General features: G+C 42.4%; 1 protein-coding gene across 6 annotated transcripts in view; it reads left to right on the forward strand.

Annotated features, from left to right (window-relative positions):
• The first annotated feature begins 528 nt into the window (after nucleotides 1-528).
• The window catches only part of USP15 (ubiquitin specific peptidase 15), a 190,694-nt gene continuing 171,119 nt past the window's right edge, over nucleotides 529-20,103 (forward strand). For all 6 annotated transcript variants that reach the window (XM_073619986.1, XM_073619990.1, XM_073619988.1 and 3 more), the window contains exon 1: nucleotides 529-679. In XM_073619986.1, the coding sequence (XP_073476087.1) occupies nucleotides 591-679 (89 nt within the window). In that variant the 5' untranslated portion in view covers nucleotides 529-590. The remainder of the gene's footprint in view (nucleotides 680-20,103) is intronic.

Raw genomic sequence — 20,103 nt, forward strand, 5'->3', positions numbered from 1 at the left:
AATCATGTGCTTCAAAATACACACCCCCGCCATAATATTTCATGTGTCTGGCATCCTGAAAGGGGCCGGGCACATGAATAGGGCGGTGGAGGTGTCGGGGAGGGGGCGCCCGTGCTCCCACAATGCATGGGCAACCACAACGATATCCCTCTTGAAAGTACCGACGTATAACGACAGCAGGCGTTTCAGCTTTATGATTTCCTTCTGCTCGGGGGCTCTGGGCTTCAGCAAAATGGAGGCCTCCAGTAAGAAGAAACAGGAGCAATGCTGGAGGCAATTTACATCACACACTAATTTTGGCAGCATAATTATTATTATGGAATGTATTTTCCTTGGTAAAGAACATTCTTTTCTTTTTTTTCCCATCAAGTTGCTATGGGTAAAGTGTCGCTTTCAGTAGTGGAGGAGGGATAGATATGATAGCCCAGGCAGAACAACACAGTGGAAGCTGTGAGGTGCACAGAGCTCCTCCATGTGATCCCCTCCACACACACACACACACACACACACACACTCTCTGCCCGGTTCCCGTTACTTGCCAGCACTGACGTCACTCCCAGGATGCAGCGCGCAGCTGTCAGTGCAGGAAGATGGCGGAGGGCGGAGTGGTTGATCTGGAGACTCAGAGAACAGAAGTGTCAGGGCTGCTGAAGACCCCACTTCGGAGGGGGGACACTTGGTGAGTGCGGCTCGGGCTGGCAGAGGGCTCCGGGAAGGTGACGGCAGACGTGGTGTCGGCTGCAGTGACTGGGAGCCTGTGTTGTGAGGTATGGTGTCCCGGCACCGGGGGTCACCTGCTCATTGTTAGTCATGTGTGAGCCGGGGCCTGTCTGGTCACCTCCACTATGTACACAGCTGGATGAGGGAGGGGCATGGGATCAACTACCTGTCTGCTACTGACAACTCTACATCTCATAGACTGGAAGCCTCTTCTGTCTGCACACTGCAATCACCAAAAATGCACACATGTATCTTTACACAGCGGAACACGCCACGGCGCATAGCCCCCCAATGAAGTGTCTTTATCGATAAAGTTAAAAAGCTAAACATTGGGGTTGATTTACTAAAACTAGAGAGTGCAAAGTCTGCTGCAGCTCTGCATAGAAGCCAATCTGCTTGTTCGCTTTGACCAAAAAAAGCTGAAGTTAGAAACGGATTGGCTACCGCAGCTGCACCAGATTTTTGCACCCTCCAGTTTTACCTAACCGCTTGCCGACCGTCCCACGCAGACATACTGCTGCAGAGCGGCTGCTAAGGTTCGCACACCCCACGTGCACAGCCCGCCGGGAAGTCGGCACAGCTCTGCGCTGATCAAAGGCAGTGAGACATTTTCCCGATTTGCGGCTGCAGAGATCGGGAAATGTGTCACTGCCTGTGATTAGCGCAGCGCCATTCCGACTTCCTGGCTGGCTCTGCAGATGGAGTGTGTGAACGCGCCGGAGTTCATCCTTAGCGGCCGCTCTGCACCGGATCATGGATCTGATGCGTGATTGGTGCTTTCAGCTATGGGCCGCCCCCCGGCTGTGCTGTGATTGAGCACCGGGACCCGCCGATCGGCTACGTCATTCAGGGAAGGGAGCATTGTGTTGTAAACAACACAGTGCTCCGAACACTGACAGTTGATCTTGCTGCTCCCTGCATAAGGTCGCTTTTTAAAAGCAGCACATAACGCACACATTTAACCCCTAGATATTAATCCCTTCCCAGCCAGTCATTAGTAAAGTGTCAGTGTATAGTATCAGCAGTGATCACTGTATTAGGGCCCTTTTACATGGGACAGATCCGTGATGATCCGCCCCATGAACATCCGCTTGCTCAGCGGGGATCGCTCCGTTGACCCCCGCTGAGCCGGCGGCTGACAGGGCAGTCCCTGCACAGTGCAGGGACTGCCCTGTCAGATCTCCGCTCTCCCCTATAGGGGGATCGGATGAACACGGACCGTCTGTCCGTGTTCATCCGATCCACTCTTCAGAGGGATAGAAAAATAGGATTTTCCTCCGTCTGCATAATCGGACGAGAGCGGGGACGGATGATATCGGGTGTCAGCGGATGTTCATCCGCTGACGCCCCCTATCCCATAGGGATGCATGTATGTCTGTATTTCATCATGTTAACCCCTTCCCAGCCAGTGTCATTAGTACAGTGACAGTGTATAGTATCAGCACTGATCACTGTATTAGGGCCAGTTCACACCACATGCAGTCCTGTGCGTTTTTGTTCTGCATTGTTCACACCAGTGCGGTCAGTTCTAGGGCTCTCCAGCTCCAGAAAAAAAAGTAGAAAATGCTGCATTTTTCCACCACTGGACTGTACTGGAATGCATCAAAAATGCACTAGAATGCATCAAAAACGCAATGGACCCTAGTATAGTAAAAAAAAACAAAAAAAGAAAGCACCCGAAAATGCATCAAAAACGCACCAAAAATGCATCGGAACGTATCAAATACACGTTAAAAATGTGCATGCAGAAACGCATCTGGAACAGATCTGGAGTGCATTTTTATGGTGTGAACTGACCCTAAGTGTTGATGGAACAGTGATCTGGCTGCTTCTTCTCCCTGAAAAGTAGGGTAAAAAAAAAACAGCCAGATTATTCAGTAAAAGCAGCACACACTACACTTTGTTAGGCACACAGTTAATCCCTTGATCGCCCCTACATGTTAACCCCTTCCCAGCCAGTGTCATTAGTACAGTGACAGTGTATAGTATAAGCACTGATCACTGCCTTAGTGTCACACTATTGATGTCAGTTAGCGTTCCTCCCCAGCCAGCATCAGCTAGTGTCAGTTTTCCCGCTATGCTATCAGAGTCTCACTATATGTTGCTGATCACTGCCAATACTAGTATATAAAAAAATAAATATGTTTTTAACAACGTGTAAATGCAGGAAGTTTAACCACTTAAAGTCTAAATCTTTTTCTGACACTTGTTTCTTAAGTTAAAATCAATATTTTTTGCTAGAAAATTACTTGGAACCCCCAAACATTATATATATTTTAGTAGAGACCCTAATGAATAATACGTCAATTGCTGCAATATTTTATGTCACACTGTATTTGCCCAGCGGTCTTTCAAACGCAATCTTTTGGGAAAAAATACACTTCAATGAATAAAAAAAAAAAAAACGAAACAGTAAAGTTAGCCTAATTTTGTTTTGTTTTAATATGAAAGATGATGTTATGCCGCGAGAACCGTGAGAGAATCGCGATCTATCTTCTAAGCAAAAAAATTGTGATTCTCATTTTAGCCAGAATTGTGCAGCTCTACCAGATGCTATAACTTTCATGCAAACCAAAAAATTTTAAGAATTTTTTTTTTTTTTTTTTACCAAAGACATGTAGCAGAATATATTTTGGCCTAAATGCATGCAGAAGTTTGTTTGTTTTTGTTTTTTTTTTTACATTTTTTATTAGATATGTTTTATAACAGAATGTAAAAAATATTGTCAGTTTTTGTTTCAATTTATATCGCAAAAAAAAAAAAAGACCCACTGATGATCAAATACCACCAAAAGAAAGCTCTATTTGTGTGAAAAAAATGATAAAAATTTCATTTGTGTACAGTATTGCATTACTGCACAATTGCCAGTTAAAGGGTAACTCCACTTTCGTGGGGAAAAAATAGCAAATAGTAACACATATATATATATATATATATATATATATATATATATATACATACACAATATTTACAAATAAACAAAAAAAAATACAATTGTGACAGTCATATTGTAATTTAATTTTTTTTAAATTTTCCTTTTCAATCTGCAGCTCTGTAATTTTCTGTAGAATGCAATATGGCTACCTGGAGGTGTTCTGTACACAGAATGTGTACAGCACGCCCACCAGAAACAAAATGTCCTGCTTGTGTGATTGGCTCACTAATTTTACCAGAAGTCTGCACTAAGATACAAGTCAGATTTTAGGCATCCCTTCGCAACAAAAATGTTTTTGTAAAAATGTTTTTGTTTTTGTAATTTATTTTTGGTAAGATACTCCCAATAGGAACATGTTTAAGACCCCTTTCACACTGCGCCACCTCCAGTGTCAGCAGTAAAGCGGCGCTATTTTTACTGTAGTTTTAGCGGCGCTAGTTGGCCTCTAGCGGGGCAGTTTTAACCCCCTGCTAGCGGGCGAAAAGGGGTTCAATCCACCTGCAAAACGCTACCGGAGCAGCATTTTGCCAGCAGTATCGCAGCGCTGCCCCATTGATTTCAATGGGGAGCAGCGGTGGAGGAGCGGTGAGTTCACCGCTCCTTCACCGCTCTAAAGAAGCTGCTGGCAGGATTATTTCTGATGCTCTGCCAGAGCACCGCTCCAGTGTGAAAGCCCTCGGGCTTTCACACTGGGGTGAATGGAGCAGCTGTTTTAGGGTGGTTTGCAGGTGCTATTTTTAACGCTATAGCGCCTGCAAAACGCTCCAGTGTGAAAGGGGTCTTAAGAGATGCAGACCCTGCAATTTTTCTCATTAGTGTCCAGCAGGTGAAGCAGCTGGTTTATAATTAAGAAACCACTCCCATTAGATTACCTTACCACATGGACATAGACAAAAAAATAGTAATTTCTTCAGAATAACAAAAGGTAGGAATCTGCAACAAAGTTTGTTAAAATCCTTGCACTGCACATAGATTACCCAGAGGGGTGATCCCAGTCTTAGGTGTCCTTTTATGAAACTGAGATCAGCGTCGATCCCGAGTCTCACCGCTGATCTCAGCTCATTACCAGTTTATGAAACTGAGATAATCAGCGGAGAACATGTTCTCCGCTGATTATCTCAGCACAGTGAGAATTTGTAACTGACTTCACAGAAACGGCCAGTTTATGAAGGTGCGATCTCAGCACCTCACTGGCGATCTGTGACAGAATTCTCACTTTCTGATTCTCCATTTCAGAAGTGGAGAATCAGAGTGAGAAGCCTGAAACTGGCTGATATTCTGGAGAAAGCAAGAAGTCTTTTGACTTCTTTCTTTCACCAAACAGTCAGAGCACACCTTCCCCACCATTACACACCCCAAAACCAGCAGGATAGGAATTTATAGTGTGTGTGTATAGCAGTTAGCAGTGCGATATGCAAGCTGAACTGGGGGTGTCGTTAAAAATGTATTGACACTCCCCAGCGATTCGCATATGGCAGTGTGAACTGACATGCGAGTCGGTGCGATGCGGGAACCCGCAGTGGATTCGCAGTGTTCTCGCATTGCACCAGTTTATCAATTTTTATGTTTATCAATTATGAAATATATTTTATTTTAATTTATTAATAAATATTTATACTTGTATACTTTATTAAAATGATTTTTTTAATGATTATAAATGTATTTTGCATTTATATGAATGGTGTATAGCTGCATTACATATGTGCATTACATTCATTTACTATACACCATTCACATTTAAATAGGGACATGTATGATCTTTAAATATTGATAAAAACAATGTTTTTTTTATAATTAGGTTAATGTATATTGTGTAGGGGGAATTTAACTTTATTATTTTATTAATATGTTGGGGAATAATGTGTGCGGATTTGTGTTAAACTTTTGTATTTTATGGTTCCTCATACTGTAATCCCGCTATATCACGCGAGATTATAGTGAGAGGAGCCATTCTCAGGAGTTCCCGGCGTTTGTAGATCGCTCCTCAACTCAACATGAGAAGCGATCTACACACTTTCATAAACAGGCACTCAGAGGAGAGCGATCTCCTCTGAGAATGCCTGAGAACTGAAAAGCGGTATTTTACCGCACTTTCATAAAAGGACACCTTAGTCTGTAGGGTTCAATATTGAATTTGCCCACCCTTTGCAGCTACAACAGCTTAAATTCTTCTGTGATGTCTTGGTATGCTGACGCCTTAAAGACCCATACACACGATCTGATTTTCCAACGGGAAATGTGTGATGACAGGCTGTTGGCGGAAACTCCGACTGTGTGTATGCCCTGTGTATACAAAAGATATGCTGCGCTAAGGTGAAAATGTCAATCTGGAGATCATTAATGCATATGAGGTATACTAAAAATACTGCATAAGCGGCTTATCCAGCCACAGCAAGGCACAAAGGATACATGTATAAAAAAAAAAAAAACACAAAATTTTCAAAAGTGATTATAAGGTGCAATGTGTAAATAATATACTAGATGCATACCATTAGAATAAGAGTAGCGATGATTAAACTACTAACTGTATATGTAAAAACTGTGTTATAACGTAATCCAAAATGGGACTAAATCATCGCACTAGACAGCGCTAATGTTGAGCAATTGAAATATGTGGCCAACAACACATGCAAAGGAAAATCCTGTAACAGAAAAGTCCCTTAGGAGAAAGTCCCTTATATAGGGTAGTGATGTAAAGTTCAGGGTGTAGTTCAAAAAATAAACAAAAATCAGGTGATCATGAAATCAATCCTCCGCATGCACCTTCCACCGATCACTACGAAATCCACCCGGTGCAAAAACACTCTCCCCTTAGGGGGTTCAACTCACCAGAAATGGGGAGTAATAGAGCATTCAGAATAATCACTCTTTGCCAGCAGTTTGTTGTCAACATCACTTCATGCAGGGTCACAGATTTTCAGGGCTCATATTAAATCAAGGAACGGAGAAAAAAAGTGCACATAGCGTAATCCCGTTTATTGACAGAAACCCCTTCCACACAAAAAGACAGCAACCCCCCTTCAATAAAATACGTACATCAAGTAAACAAAAAAGAGAGCAATCAATCAGACAGGCAGGTAGTGAAAGTGTGTAAACTTCACCAAGAGATGTCAGCGCCGCCACACAGGAGATGATGGATACTTCCTGGTTGTGCAGTTGACTCAGGTGGAGCGCACACGTCACTTCCTACGTCGCGTAAGCCACGCCCTGACGCGTTTCGTCATATCCTGACTTCAACAGAGGGCGTGGCTACACGACGGGTTGGTCAGCTTAAATATCCCTTTACAACCCGCCCAGCCAATCACAGCGAAACTCGGGTGTCGGCGGGTGCACGTCGCCAGCCCCGGCCTCACTGACGGCTTATAGTAGACGGTGCAAAGGGGCATAAGGACACTGCACATATTAAACACATTAGACAAGCACATAAATTAGAGCTGATAACCAAATGGACATAAAAGAACTTATACTAGAAACATTTACATCCCTATCAATGACATCAGCTAATCCTATGCAGCATAACATTATAAGCTGTCACTACCCAGCAATAAATGTTACTCCAAAGCCGCACCGTAAATAAGATACCGATCTGGTGCATTTTATATTCATATTAATAAATCTGAAAAAACATAATTACTTAAAATAAATGTGCACAATATAAGTGTAAATAACAACCCCAAACAGATTGTATTCAAAAAATCACTGCACTATTGCGCACATATATACAGTAAAAAGGCATATGTATTATTGCATAAAAAGGAAAGAACCTCAATGCACAAATAATGCTATAAAGAGTCCTCACCCAGTAACAATTAAACTATAGAGCTGAATAAGTTTTAATGGTTAAACTAAAACACAAAATAATTAAAGAGAAAAATAAAAATAAAGGAGGCTGAAAAATCCCATAAAATCGGAGGCTAAGAAATCGCATAATAATAAAAGAGCAATATTAATCCATATTTTTTAAAAAATCGCATAATAATAAAGGAGCAAAATCAATCCATATCTTTTAAAAAATCAGTAGTCATACAAAAGGCACTACTGTAAGGAGAGCAGGAATATACTAGAGGCATAAAGAACATACTTGAACAACAGTCGAAGGGACAGCATCAGACTGCCCGCAGAAACACTAATAAAAGACGGATGAGGTAAAGCATTAATCGCAGATATTAGTAATCACTTATGAAGCAGTTGATATCTAGGTCAACGTTTAATCCCCTTGGCGATAAAGTGTCGACCAAGAAGATCCACTGGGTCTCTCTTCTCGACAGATCACGAATCAAGTTAGAGCCCCTCCACTTTGGCTTCAAATGATCTACACCCCAGAATTTGAGGCCCGAGGGATCCTGGTTATGTTTTAACTTGAAATGAAGCGATACATTGTGGTCTTTGAAACCAATTTTTATATTTGCTATGTGTTCTGCGATTCTGACCCTCAACAGCCTTTTGGTGCGTCCTATATAAATAAGACCACAAGGACATTGCATAGCGTAAACAACATAGGCCGTGTTGCACGTAGTGAATTCATTTATAGAGAATTCTCTACCATTAGAAGTAGACGTAAAGCTTTCCAAAGCCCTCATTGGTCTGTCCACTTCCCTACATGCACGACACCTCCTACAGCTATAGAACCCTTTTTTGTCCCAGAAAGTTAATAGTCTGGACGGGGGGTCCAACACTTTCCGTACTATCCTGTCCGCAAAGCTGTGGAATCTTCTGTAAATAAATTTGGGCCTACACGGTAGGACTGGGCACAATGTTTTATCCATGCGTAGCACATGCCAGTGGGCATTAAAAACCCACCTCCCTATACTGGGAGTGAAACCCTGAAATGAAGCTCCACTCATAATTGTCAGTATTCTGGACCTTTGGTTGATCATCTAAAAAAGAATCTCTGGGTCGCACAGCCAACTCCTGAATAGTGGAGTCCAAAACCCCCTCCACATATCCCTTTTCCACAAACTTTTTTTTGACAATCTGAGCCCGCCTCAAGAAGTCAGCATCCTCGGAGCAGTTCCTTTTTACCCTAGTGAGCTGCCCCTTGGGTATGTTTTTTAACCACTTAGGGTGATGCCCACTGCTAATAGGCAAATAGCTGTTAGAATCTGTGGGCTTGAAGTAAACTTTAGTACCCAGTCCATCACCTTGTCTAAAGATGTTTACATCCAAAAAATGAATGTCACTTTGACTAAAATCGCTGGTCAGTCTGATGTTGTTATTATTGGAATTAAGTTCATTCAGGAATTCCTGCAAGCTATCACTGGACCCTTCCCAGATAAAAAAACAGGTCATCGATGTACCTCTTGTATAGCAAAAGCTGAGTGCGGGCAGTGGAGAATATCGTTTTGTCCTCCCATTCCCCCTTAAACAAATTTGCTATGCTTGGGGCAAATTTTGCCCCTATAGCAACACCTCTGCGTTGGGAGAAAAAATGACCATCAAACCAGAAAAACTTATGGCTTAGACAGAAGTCTAGCGCATTTCTTTTTTTTTTTTTTTTTTTTTTTCCTTGCCAAAAGAAGTTTATTGAGTATACAATATTATAAAGATACATAAAGTAAGTTTACAAGGATCTATAAAGTAAGCTCATTGTTTTACAGTAGGGATTATATAGGTAAATATCATGAAATTTCAAATATTAAACATTGGGTTCACGTAAACCTATTTAACCTAATTAAAGATATATATCATTTCCTTAGTTACTTTTGTAGGTATTTAAATGATTTATACCTACTATATATATTGTTTACAGGTAGAGTGTATATAGGTCAAATAAATTCTGATAATGAGCTTTAATCGTAAGGTGGAGAAAAGGAAAGAGAAAGAAGAAAAAGGGTAGAAAGGCAGAGGTATGGTCCACAAGGTTGTCCCGCTCGTCAGTTTATTATTCTTTTTAGTTCTCTTTGAAGCCTTAGAATGGGTGTCTCTGTAAGTCATTTAATCTGTTACCATGGCAACAGGACAGAGTCATTGAAATTTGACAGAAACTGTTGTTTTATCCAAGGATGCCAAAGTTTTTCAAATTTTGGAATTTGATTTTGATCGATGGCTACCATCTTAGCATGGGACATTGTATTATTCATTCTGTGAATTGTTTCTGCTAGTACCAACGTAGGAGATTTCCATGCTTTGGCCACTGTTTGTTTTGCAGCCGTTATTAGTTGGATCATAAGTTTGAATTGAGAGAGTGTTAACCATTCCGGTTTTAGATTAAGTAAAGTTATATATGGATCTGGTTGTATTATTTTTTAAAATATTTTAGATGCAATCACGAAGACTTCCTTCCAGAAGGTTTGGATTACTGGGCACGTCCACCATATGTGTAAATGTGTGCCTATTTTTGGGCATCCTCGAAAACAAAGAGCTGAGGTATTAGGTGAATATTTTGACACTCTAGCGGGTACAAGGTACCAGCGAGTTAGGACTTTATAATTTGTCTCCAGTGCTAAGATGTTGGGTGAGGATGACTTAGATGTGAGCCATATGTTAGACCAGTCCGTGTCTTCTAAAGTTCGTCCCAGGTCCTCCTCCCACCTCTGAACGTAAGAGGGTCTATTAAGATTTACTACTCCATATAATTGATTATAAAGTGATGAAATTGTACCTTTAGCAAATGGATCTTTTGTACAGATTGATTCAAAAATGGATAATTAGGATAATGGTGTATCCCCCTTTAGGAATGGTGTATAGAAATTTTTGATTTGGAGATATCTAAATATCTCAGAGTTTGGTAGATCATATTTTTCTCTAAGCGATGGGAATGAAAGGAATGATTTAGATGCTATGAAGTCATTTAGTGTCTGAATGCCTGATGTTGTCCAAGCTTTAAAAGAATTTGGGTAGATCCATGCCAGATAAAAGGCCGGATTTCTGATAAAAGAAAGGAGAGGATTGTGTGGAGATTGTAACTAATATTTGGTTTTTAGTTTATCCCAGAGAGATAAGAAGTGTTTAGTTATGGGATTATGAATTTTAAAGCGATCTTTAGGATCAAGCCATAACAAGTTTGATATTAATAGAGGGTCATTTTCTGAAGCCTCTATAAATACCCATAATGGGATTTCCTGTTTTGCATGGTATTTGGACAGACTGGCCAAATGTGCTGCTCTGTAGTAGTTAGTAAAATCAGGGTATCCCAGGCCTCCTTTATTTTTGGGAAGATGTAGTGTGTGTAGGGGTGCAACGGATCAAAAAACTCACGGTTCGGATCGTTCCTCGGATCAGAGTCACGGATCGGATCATTTTCGGATCAACAAAAAAAAAAAAAAAAAAAGACAAGACAAATAAACATAAGTTTTGTCTTTTTGTTTATTAACACTTTTACATTACTTGAAAATATATAAAATCAAGTTAAAGTGCACAAGGCATAATTTCTTCTTTGTAACATAATGAAAAACTTAAGGTGCAACATAAAAAAAGGCATATCTCCTTCCTTCAAACATGGACCGATGGGCTATGAGCCAAAAACAACTTAAAGTGCAACATAAAAATGGCATATCTCCTTCCTTCAAACATGGACCGATGGGCAACGAGCCAAAAATAACTTAAAGTGCAACATAAGAAGGCACATCATCTTCCTTGAAACATGGATTGTGAAAGCCTAGTATGTCCACACCATCAAAGAAGAATAAAGGAAAGAAAGCAAAGCATTCCTGAGCTTATAATTGCAAATTCTTTTTCAAAAAGACAAGGGTGTCTACATTGTCTGGGGAGAGTGTGGACCTCGTTGCAGTCACTATGTCCCCTGCTGTTGAGAACACTCTCTCGGAAGGAACTGAAGAGCCTGGCACAGCGAGATAGCATCTTGCCATCGTGGCAATATGAGGGTATCTACACTCATTGCTTTTCCACCATGTCAGCGGATCACCATCCACTGTAATGCCGCTTGCTGCCAGGTAGGATGCCACCTCCTCTTTGATGATGTCAGCAGGAGTCTTCTTGTCTTTGCTGGAAGTGGCAAAGGTCTCTCCAAAAAGCTCTGCCATCGCTGACTTCTTTTGTGGAGGAGATGATGAGTCCAAGTTTGCTCCTGTTGGTTCTGCAGCTTGACCCTGCAGAAAAAAAAAATTGTTGATTAATTAAACCTATTATTTATTTTCATGTTTCATAGACATGAAAAATGTGACAGTATTATTGCCACATTTTTCAGGTCTATGAAACATGAAAATAATAACATTTAAAAAAAGCCATTATTACGAAAATAAAAAATGTATTTAGATTTAAATTTATGATATTTTTAAATAATATTCTTTTTCTTTACCTCATCACAGTCTTCAGTGCCCAGACTGCTCACAATCTCAGTGGTGAGGTCACTGTATGTCCTCTGGCGTAGGGCAGGGTCCATGTGAGACAGGGACTTGAACCTCGGATCCAGGGCAGTAGATCTGTGAAGGTAGTCCTGTAGAGTAGGGGGTGAAGTGTATCTGTGCTGCAGGTCCTCTCTAATGGCAGTCTTGACATCTCGAGTGATGATGCTGTCTTCCACACTTGGAGCCATGGATTGTAGAATCCTTGTTTTAAGCGGCAGGATCATTGACACAGATGGTGAACTTTCAGTGCTCAGCAGAGAAGTAACAGTTTTGAGGGGTTTAAGCACCTTGAGGACCTCCTCTGCCACTCTCACATCATCATCAGACAGGGTAATGATGTCTTTGACATTTTTCTTCAGGGTCTTGTCGGTCAATGCAGAGTATATAGCTGCCTGCTGCTCCAGATAACGCTCCATCATATCATAAGTAGAGTTCCACCTTGTTGGGACATCATGTATGAGCTTATGAGTAGGCAGCTTTAGCATTTCTTGCTTTGTCTTAAGCACATGAGCAGCTGTTGTGCTTCGGTGGAAGTAGGAAACCACCTTCCTGATCCTCCCAAGGAGGCGGTCCATCCTATTGATTGAGATTCCCTTCTGTGATGCCAAATTCACTACATGTGCAAAGCACCCTATATGTGGGCCCAGTCCTGCCTCATTCACTGCATTTATTTGATTTTTGGCATTATCAGTTGTGACTGGGATATTGGTACTGGGCCTCTTCAACTTCCATTCCTCCACTGCTTGAGTCAGTATCTGCGCAAGATGAGTGCTTGTGTGACTCTCGTAGAGGGGACGTGTCTGCAGCACCGGACTTCTCATCTCCCAGTCTGCTGTGATGAAGTGAGCGGTTATCGTCACATAGCTCTGTGCTCCCCTGGATGTCCACCCGTCTGTCGTGAGCGCAACAGAGGATGCTCGGGATAGTTCATCCACAACTTTTTTCTTCTCCTGCTCATAAAGATCTGGCACAATCTTTTCGCTGAAGTGGGTGCGCGACGGGATGTTGTAACGTGGCTCAAGCACTTTCAGCATGTGTTTAAAGCCCTCGTTTTGGACAACCGAATATGGCCTCATGTCTGCACCTATAAACACACCGATGGCTTTTGTGATGGCTTTAGCCCGGTCTGATTGTGCACCAAGTGGCTGCGTAAATGCTGCGGTGATAAGCGGTTGTTTTCTGTTTCACTTCTTTCAGTGAAACACCGGGGTGATGTCGCTTCAAATGCGTAGCCATGCTTAATGTGTTTCCAGTGTCATATGGCTTTCTTGTGCCACAGTGCCTACACGCCGTCACGGTTTTATCCACTAACCTCTTTCCTTCATCATCATATTTGACAGGGAAGCCAAAATGCTCCCATACAGGGGATTTCAATGACGTGGGGCGTTCAAGCTCCTCCCTTCCTCCGCTCGCCATGACCACACTGTGTGTGTGGACTGATTCCTTCCCGAAAGTAGAGGCAGGATGTGGAAGCGCTTCGGTAGCCTGGAGGACGTTCCAGGGGAGGACGAAACAGTGGGCAGTCATTTGCCCGATTCGCCAGTCAGGGAAGGCAGGGGAGCTCACCTGGAAAAAAGGAAAGAAACTGCGCTGAGACCTAGAAGCGATCCTGTGCGGCCGAAAATCGCCTAAGACTCAGTGGAAGCAGCAATCCTTCTGCAAAACCCCAATACAAGGAAAAAAATATAGAAAAAATAGGATTGCGCTAAACGTAATATTACAATAGTGAACGACGTAAACACATGAATTGACAAGAACACCAAAAATATGAAAAATAATTAGAAAAATATATGAATCTAAAAGTCAATTTGGATAAATGTGCAAAATGCAATTAATTGAATTTGCAAAACCTGTGAAAATTCCACCACCATATAGTCCCCACTGTAATCCAGTTATCCACAATCTCCCCCACTGCTGTAATATCCACGTCATCTCCCCCACTGCTGTAATATCCACGTCATCTCCCCCCACTGTAATATCCACGTCATCTCCCCCCACTGTAATATATCCACATGTCCCCCACTGTAATATAGCCACATGTCCCCCACTGTAATATAACCACATGTCCCCCACTGTAATATAACCACATGTCCCCCACCGTAATATAGCCACATGTCCCCCACCGTAATATAGCCACATGTCCCCCACCGTAATATAGCCACATGTCCCCCACCGTAATATAGCCACATGTCCCCCACCGTAATATAGCCACATGTCCCCCACCGTAATATAGCCACATGTCCCCCACCGTAATATAGCCACATGTCCCGCACTGTAATATAGCCACATGTCCCCCACCGTAATATAGCCACATGTCCCGCACCGTAATATAGCCACATGTCCCTCACTGCAATATAGCCACATGTCCCTCACTGTAATATAGCCACATGTCCCCCACTGTAATATAGCCACATGTCCCCCACTGTAATATAGCCACATGTCCCCCACTGTAATATAGCCAAATGTCCCGCACCGTAATATAGCCACATGTCCCGCACCGTAATATAGCCACATGTCCCGCACCGTAATATAGCCACATGTCCCCCACCGTAATATAGCCACATGTCCCGCACCGTAATATAGCCACATGTCCCGCACCGTAATATAGCCACATGTCCCGCACCGTAATATAGCCACATGTCCCGCACCGTAATATAGCCACATGTCCCGCACCGTAATATAGCCACATGTCCCGCACCGTAATATAGCCACATGTCCCGCACCGTAATATAGCCACATGTCCCGCACCGTAATATAGCCACATGTCCCGCACCGTAATATAGCCACATGTCCCGCACCGTAATATAGCCACATGTCCCGCACCGTAATATAGCCACATGTCCTGCACCGTAATATAGCCACATGTCCCGCACCGTAATATAGCCACATGTCCCCCACCGTAACATAGCCACATGTCCCGCACCGTAACATAGCCACATGTCCCGCACCGTAATATAGCCACATGTCCCGCACCGTAATATAGCCACATGTCCCCCACCGTAATATAGCCACATGTCCCCCACCGTAACATAGCCACATGTCCCGCACCGTAATATAGCCACATGTCCCGCACCGTAATACAGCCACATGTCCCGCACCGTAATACAGCCACATGTCCCGCACCGTAATACAGCCACATGTCCCGCACCGTAATACAGCCACATGTCCCGCACCGTAATATAGCCACATGTCCCGCACCGTAATATAGCCACATGTCCCCCACCGTAATATAGCCACATGTCCCCCACCGTAATATAGCCACATGTCCCCCACCGTAATATAGCCACATGTCCCGCACCGTAATATAGCCACATGTCCCGCACCGTAATATAGCCACATGTCCCGCACCGTAATATAGCCACATGTCCCGCACCGTAATATAGCCACATGTCCCGCACCGTAATATAGCCACATGTCCCGCACCGTAATATAGCCACATGTCCCGCACCGTAACATAGACACATGTCCCGCACCGTAACATAGCCACATGTCCCGCACCGTAACATAGCCACATGTCCCGCACCGTAACATAGCCACATGTCCCGCACCGTAATATAGCCACATGTCCCCCACCGTAATATAGCCACATGTCCCCCACCGTAATATAGCCACATGTCCCCCACCGTAACATAGCCACATGTCCCCCACCGTAACATAGCCACATGTCCCGCACCGTAATACAGCCACATGTCCCGCACCGTAATATAGCCACATGTCCCGCACCGTAATATAGCCACATGTCCCCCACTGTAATATAGCCAGTCCACATGTCCCCCACTGTAATAAAGCCAGTCCATGTCCCCACTGTAATATAGCCAGTCCATGTCCCCACTGTAATATAGCCAGTCCATGTCCCCACTGTAATATAGCCAGTCCATGTCCCCACTGTAATATAGCCAGTCCATGTCCCCACTGTAATATAGCCAATCAATGTCCCCACTGTAATATAGCCAATCAATGTCCCCACTGTAATATAGCCAATCAATGTCCCCACTGTAATATAGCCAATCAATGTCCCCACTGTAATATAGCCTATCCAAAACATGTTCCCCAATGTAATATAGCCAGGCAGTCCATGTCCCCCACTGTAATATCCACACACTCCAGCAGTATACATTAGTGCTGCTGTTAGTCATACCTTCCTTGCTTGCTTTAGCCGACAAACCCACGAGTTGGGGGCGGGGTGATGACGTCAGCACGATGCTGTGCTCAGCGCCGCCGGGTGTACCAAGATGGCCGCGGCTCCGGAGCTAGGCCGAAGCCGCGGCCTTTCCTAAAACCCGAGGCCGCGGAGCGCTCCGCGGATCGCGGGTGTGCCAATCCGAACAGGTTGGCCCGTTCGGATCGCGGATCGGTGACGATCCGTTGCACCCCTAAGTGTGTGTATAGGTATTCGTGGTTTAGAAGAGCCCCATATAAATGAAGTTGCTCTTTTTTGTACTATTCTCAAAAAATAGGAAGGAATTGGAATAGGGAGGACTCTGAATAGATAAAGCAATTTGGGTAAAATAGTCATTTTGATTGCATTAATCTTCCCTATCCAGGATAAAGGAAGTTGCGACCATTGTTTTATTAGATTTGTGATCTGTCTTAATACAGGAGGATAATTGGTTGAGAATAAGTCAGAATGAGATGCTGTTAAATGAATTCCAAGATATGGGATTGATTTTTCTGCCCATGTGAATGGGAGTGCAGCCCTAGCCGGGATCAATTCCATGTTTGTGAGCGAAATATTAAGCACTAGGCATTTCTTAGGATTAATCATAAGGCCGGATAGGGCTGCAAATCCATCAAGAGCTGGTATTAAGTTAGGACCAGAGACCTGTGGTGATGATAGAAAAAGTAATATATCGTCTGCAAATATACATAATTTGTGTGTAATACCTCCTACTTCAATGTCAGTTATAGTTTGGTTTGTTCTGATGTATTGGGCCATGGGATCGAGTATAAGGGCAAATAATAAGGGAGATAATAGGCAACCCTGTCGGGTACCTCTTTCGATATTAAAGGCATCAGATTTGTATCCAGCGTATTTTATATAGGCTTTGGGTTTATTATATAATGCTTTGATCCATGTTAAAAAGTGGGGTCCAAAACCCCATTTTTGTAATGAATATTGCATATATTGCCAGGATACTGTGTCAAATGCCCTCTTAATATCGAGAGATAGAAAACATAAAGGGATTTTCCGTTTTTTAGCAATATGTGCCAATAACACTGCCCTGCGTATATTATCGCCTGCCTGTCTATTTGGCATGAAGCCTACTTGATCTCTATGTATTAATTTTCCTATAATGCTATTGAGGCGTTTTGCTATTATTTTTGCTAATAATTTAATATCAAGGTTTAACAGAGAGATAGGCCGATAATTCACACAGGAAGTATCATCAGAAAGGGGTTTTGGGATCATACAAACAATTGCCATTAGTGTTTCTTGCCGAAAAGAATGTCCTTCTAGAAGTTTGTTAAAAGTTTCAGTGAGAATGGGAGAGAGTATTTCTGAGAATGTTTTATAGTATAAAGCCGAGTAGCCGTCTGGGCCTGGTCTTTTGTTAAGTTTTAGGTCTTTTATGGCGTTAGGAACTTCATCTATAGTTATAGGCTCATCCAAACTGCTTTTTTGATTCTGAGACAACTTAGGTAAGGTTATTTTTGAGAAGAAGGATTCAGCCTCTGTAGGATTAAATTCATTGTTTGTCTTGTATAAAGTTGCGAGATGTGAGTGAAATTTATGGACTATTTTAACTGGATTACAAGTATAAACATTTTTTGATCATTTCAAACGTATTGGTTTGAAAGATTTGTTAGTTGAATTTAATGCCCGAGCCAAATATGTACCTGGTTTGTTTGTATTCATGTAGAAATTGTGTTTGGAGCGTTTGAGGGATTTATCAACTGACTCAGTGAGAAATAGATCGTATACCAATCTAGATTTTTCCAGATGAGATTTTGTACTCTGAGATGGATTATCTTGGAATGATATGTAGGCTGCATTAAAATTGAGTTCTAGTTTTTTTGCTAGATTTTTGCGTTCCCGTTTAAATAGTGCCATTTGTCTTTGTATTGTACCACGCAAGACAGGCTTATGAGCTTCCCACAGTGTTATTGGGGAGATGTCTGTTGTATTATTAATTGATATGTCTTCCTTTAAAGCTTGTTCAATGGCCATCTGATGTAGTGAGTGTTTGAGCATTATGTCCGGTAAGTACCACGTTGGGTCGTGCGCTTTTGGTATGGCTGAGGCTATAGTAGTGTATACTGCATTATGGTCAGACCACGGAATCGGAATTATATCTGATGCAATAATTTCTGGTATCATTCCTATTGTTAGAAAAATATGATCTATTCTGGTGAAGGTTTGATGAGGGTGTGAGAAATAAGTGAATTTCTTTTTCATTGGGTTACTTTCTCTCCACGAATCTACCAGATTGTATTTGGAAAGAAGTTGAGAAAAAGGTAATCTAGAGGTTATTTTGGATGGTGTAAAAGGTGATTTATCTAGAAATGGGAGGAGGACCTGGTTCGAATCCCCACACATTATCACTGTTCCTATTTTGTGTGTATTAATCACTTGTAATATATGTGAGAGGAATGGTGTAGGTTGTTTGTTAGGAGCGTAGTAGGAAATCACTGATGATTGCTGTATCCATTATATAACCCATGAGTATCAGGTATCTACCTTCTGGGTCTTTCTGATGATAAGGTGAATGGTGTGGATCAGTGAAATGCAATTAGAGTACCCCTTTGTTTGGTACAGGCAGAAGCCGTGTAAATTTGTTGATAAAAAGGAGAAATATATTTTGGAGTAGAATCTTTGGTGAAGTGTGTTTCTTGGAGGCATACTATGTGAGCCTTCTTGTTATGGAAAGTACAGAAGGCTTTGGTCCTTTTTTGAGGGACATTTATTCCCTGAACATTCAGGGAAAGTATATTCAGTGGTGCCATGGCAACAGATCAAATAGTTTTGACTTACTTTTTGTTATGCAGAGCTGACTGCGCAGATCAACCTGTGTGGACTGAAGAGATGAAAAGATAGAAAAGAAACCAGTGAATTCTGGAGTAAAGAGTAAACAAAAAACATATGAGATTAGATGATACATTGTATAAATGATTTTTTGCAAGTAATCACAATTTACCCGTGAAAGAGAATAAATATCTCTCTCAGGGGAATAAGTGCCTTCGTCACACTCCCACATAATATGGTTGGGAGAATGAGGGCTAATGGGGGTACACAGATCTTCCGCTTACAGGAGAGAAGTGCTATGTCAAAAGACATCAAAATGATGTTTCATTAATTGGAGTGCAGAATATAGTTTTTGTTGAAATTACTGTATTTATTGGCGTATAACACTCACTTTTTCACCATGAAAATTGGGTGCAAATAGTGCGTGCGTGTTATACGCCAATACTTCAGTTTTAGCTGCCTCGGAGGGGACAGGGAGGGGGGCAGGACGAGCACCGTCAGATTACATACAGTGAGAATCTCCTGTTTACTTGGCGGCCTCTGTAATAGGAACTCCTGTCTCCTGGGCCGCCATTGGACCATTGTTCTGTCTATCATAGGAGATTCTCACTGTATGTAATCTGTCGGTGCTCATCCCGCCCCCCTCCCTGTCCCCTCTGGGCTGCAGATGGGCATCGATCAGGCTGCACTGATGGCAATGGTGAGGCTGCTGCATTGATGGCAATGGTGAGGCTGCACTGATATGGACTGACGAGGCTGCATTGATGGCACTTGTGAGGCTGCAGATGGGCATTGATCAGGCTGCATTGATGGCAATGGTGAGGCTGCAGATGGGCACTGACCCTTATTTTACTTCAAAGTTCCTTTTTTAAAATATAAGTTTTTTTCCTGAAACTTCCCTCTTAAAATGAATGTGCGTGTTATACGCCTGTGCGTGTTATACGCCGATAAATACGGTATTTATTCCAGGGTGGTTGTATATGGTTAGTCTTGCCCTAGGCTAAATAATTCAGTTAGAAAGGTACTGTTAATAACTTTGGTATTGATGAAGATAGTTTGAATTATTTTGGGATTTTAACCCTTTTAGAGTAAACAATTACATATTTTATTCATATGTAACTGTTTAGATATGTTAACTCATAAAATTGAGGTTGTATTGCTTCAGATTAGAATAAACA

Source organism: Aquarana catesbeiana, linkage group LG03 (assembly GCF_042186555.1).
Source record: "Aquarana catesbeiana isolate 2022-GZ linkage group LG03, ASM4218655v1, whole genome shotgun sequence".
Lineage (NCBI taxonomy): Eukaryota > Metazoa > Chordata > Amphibia > Anura > Ranidae > Aquarana > Aquarana catesbeiana.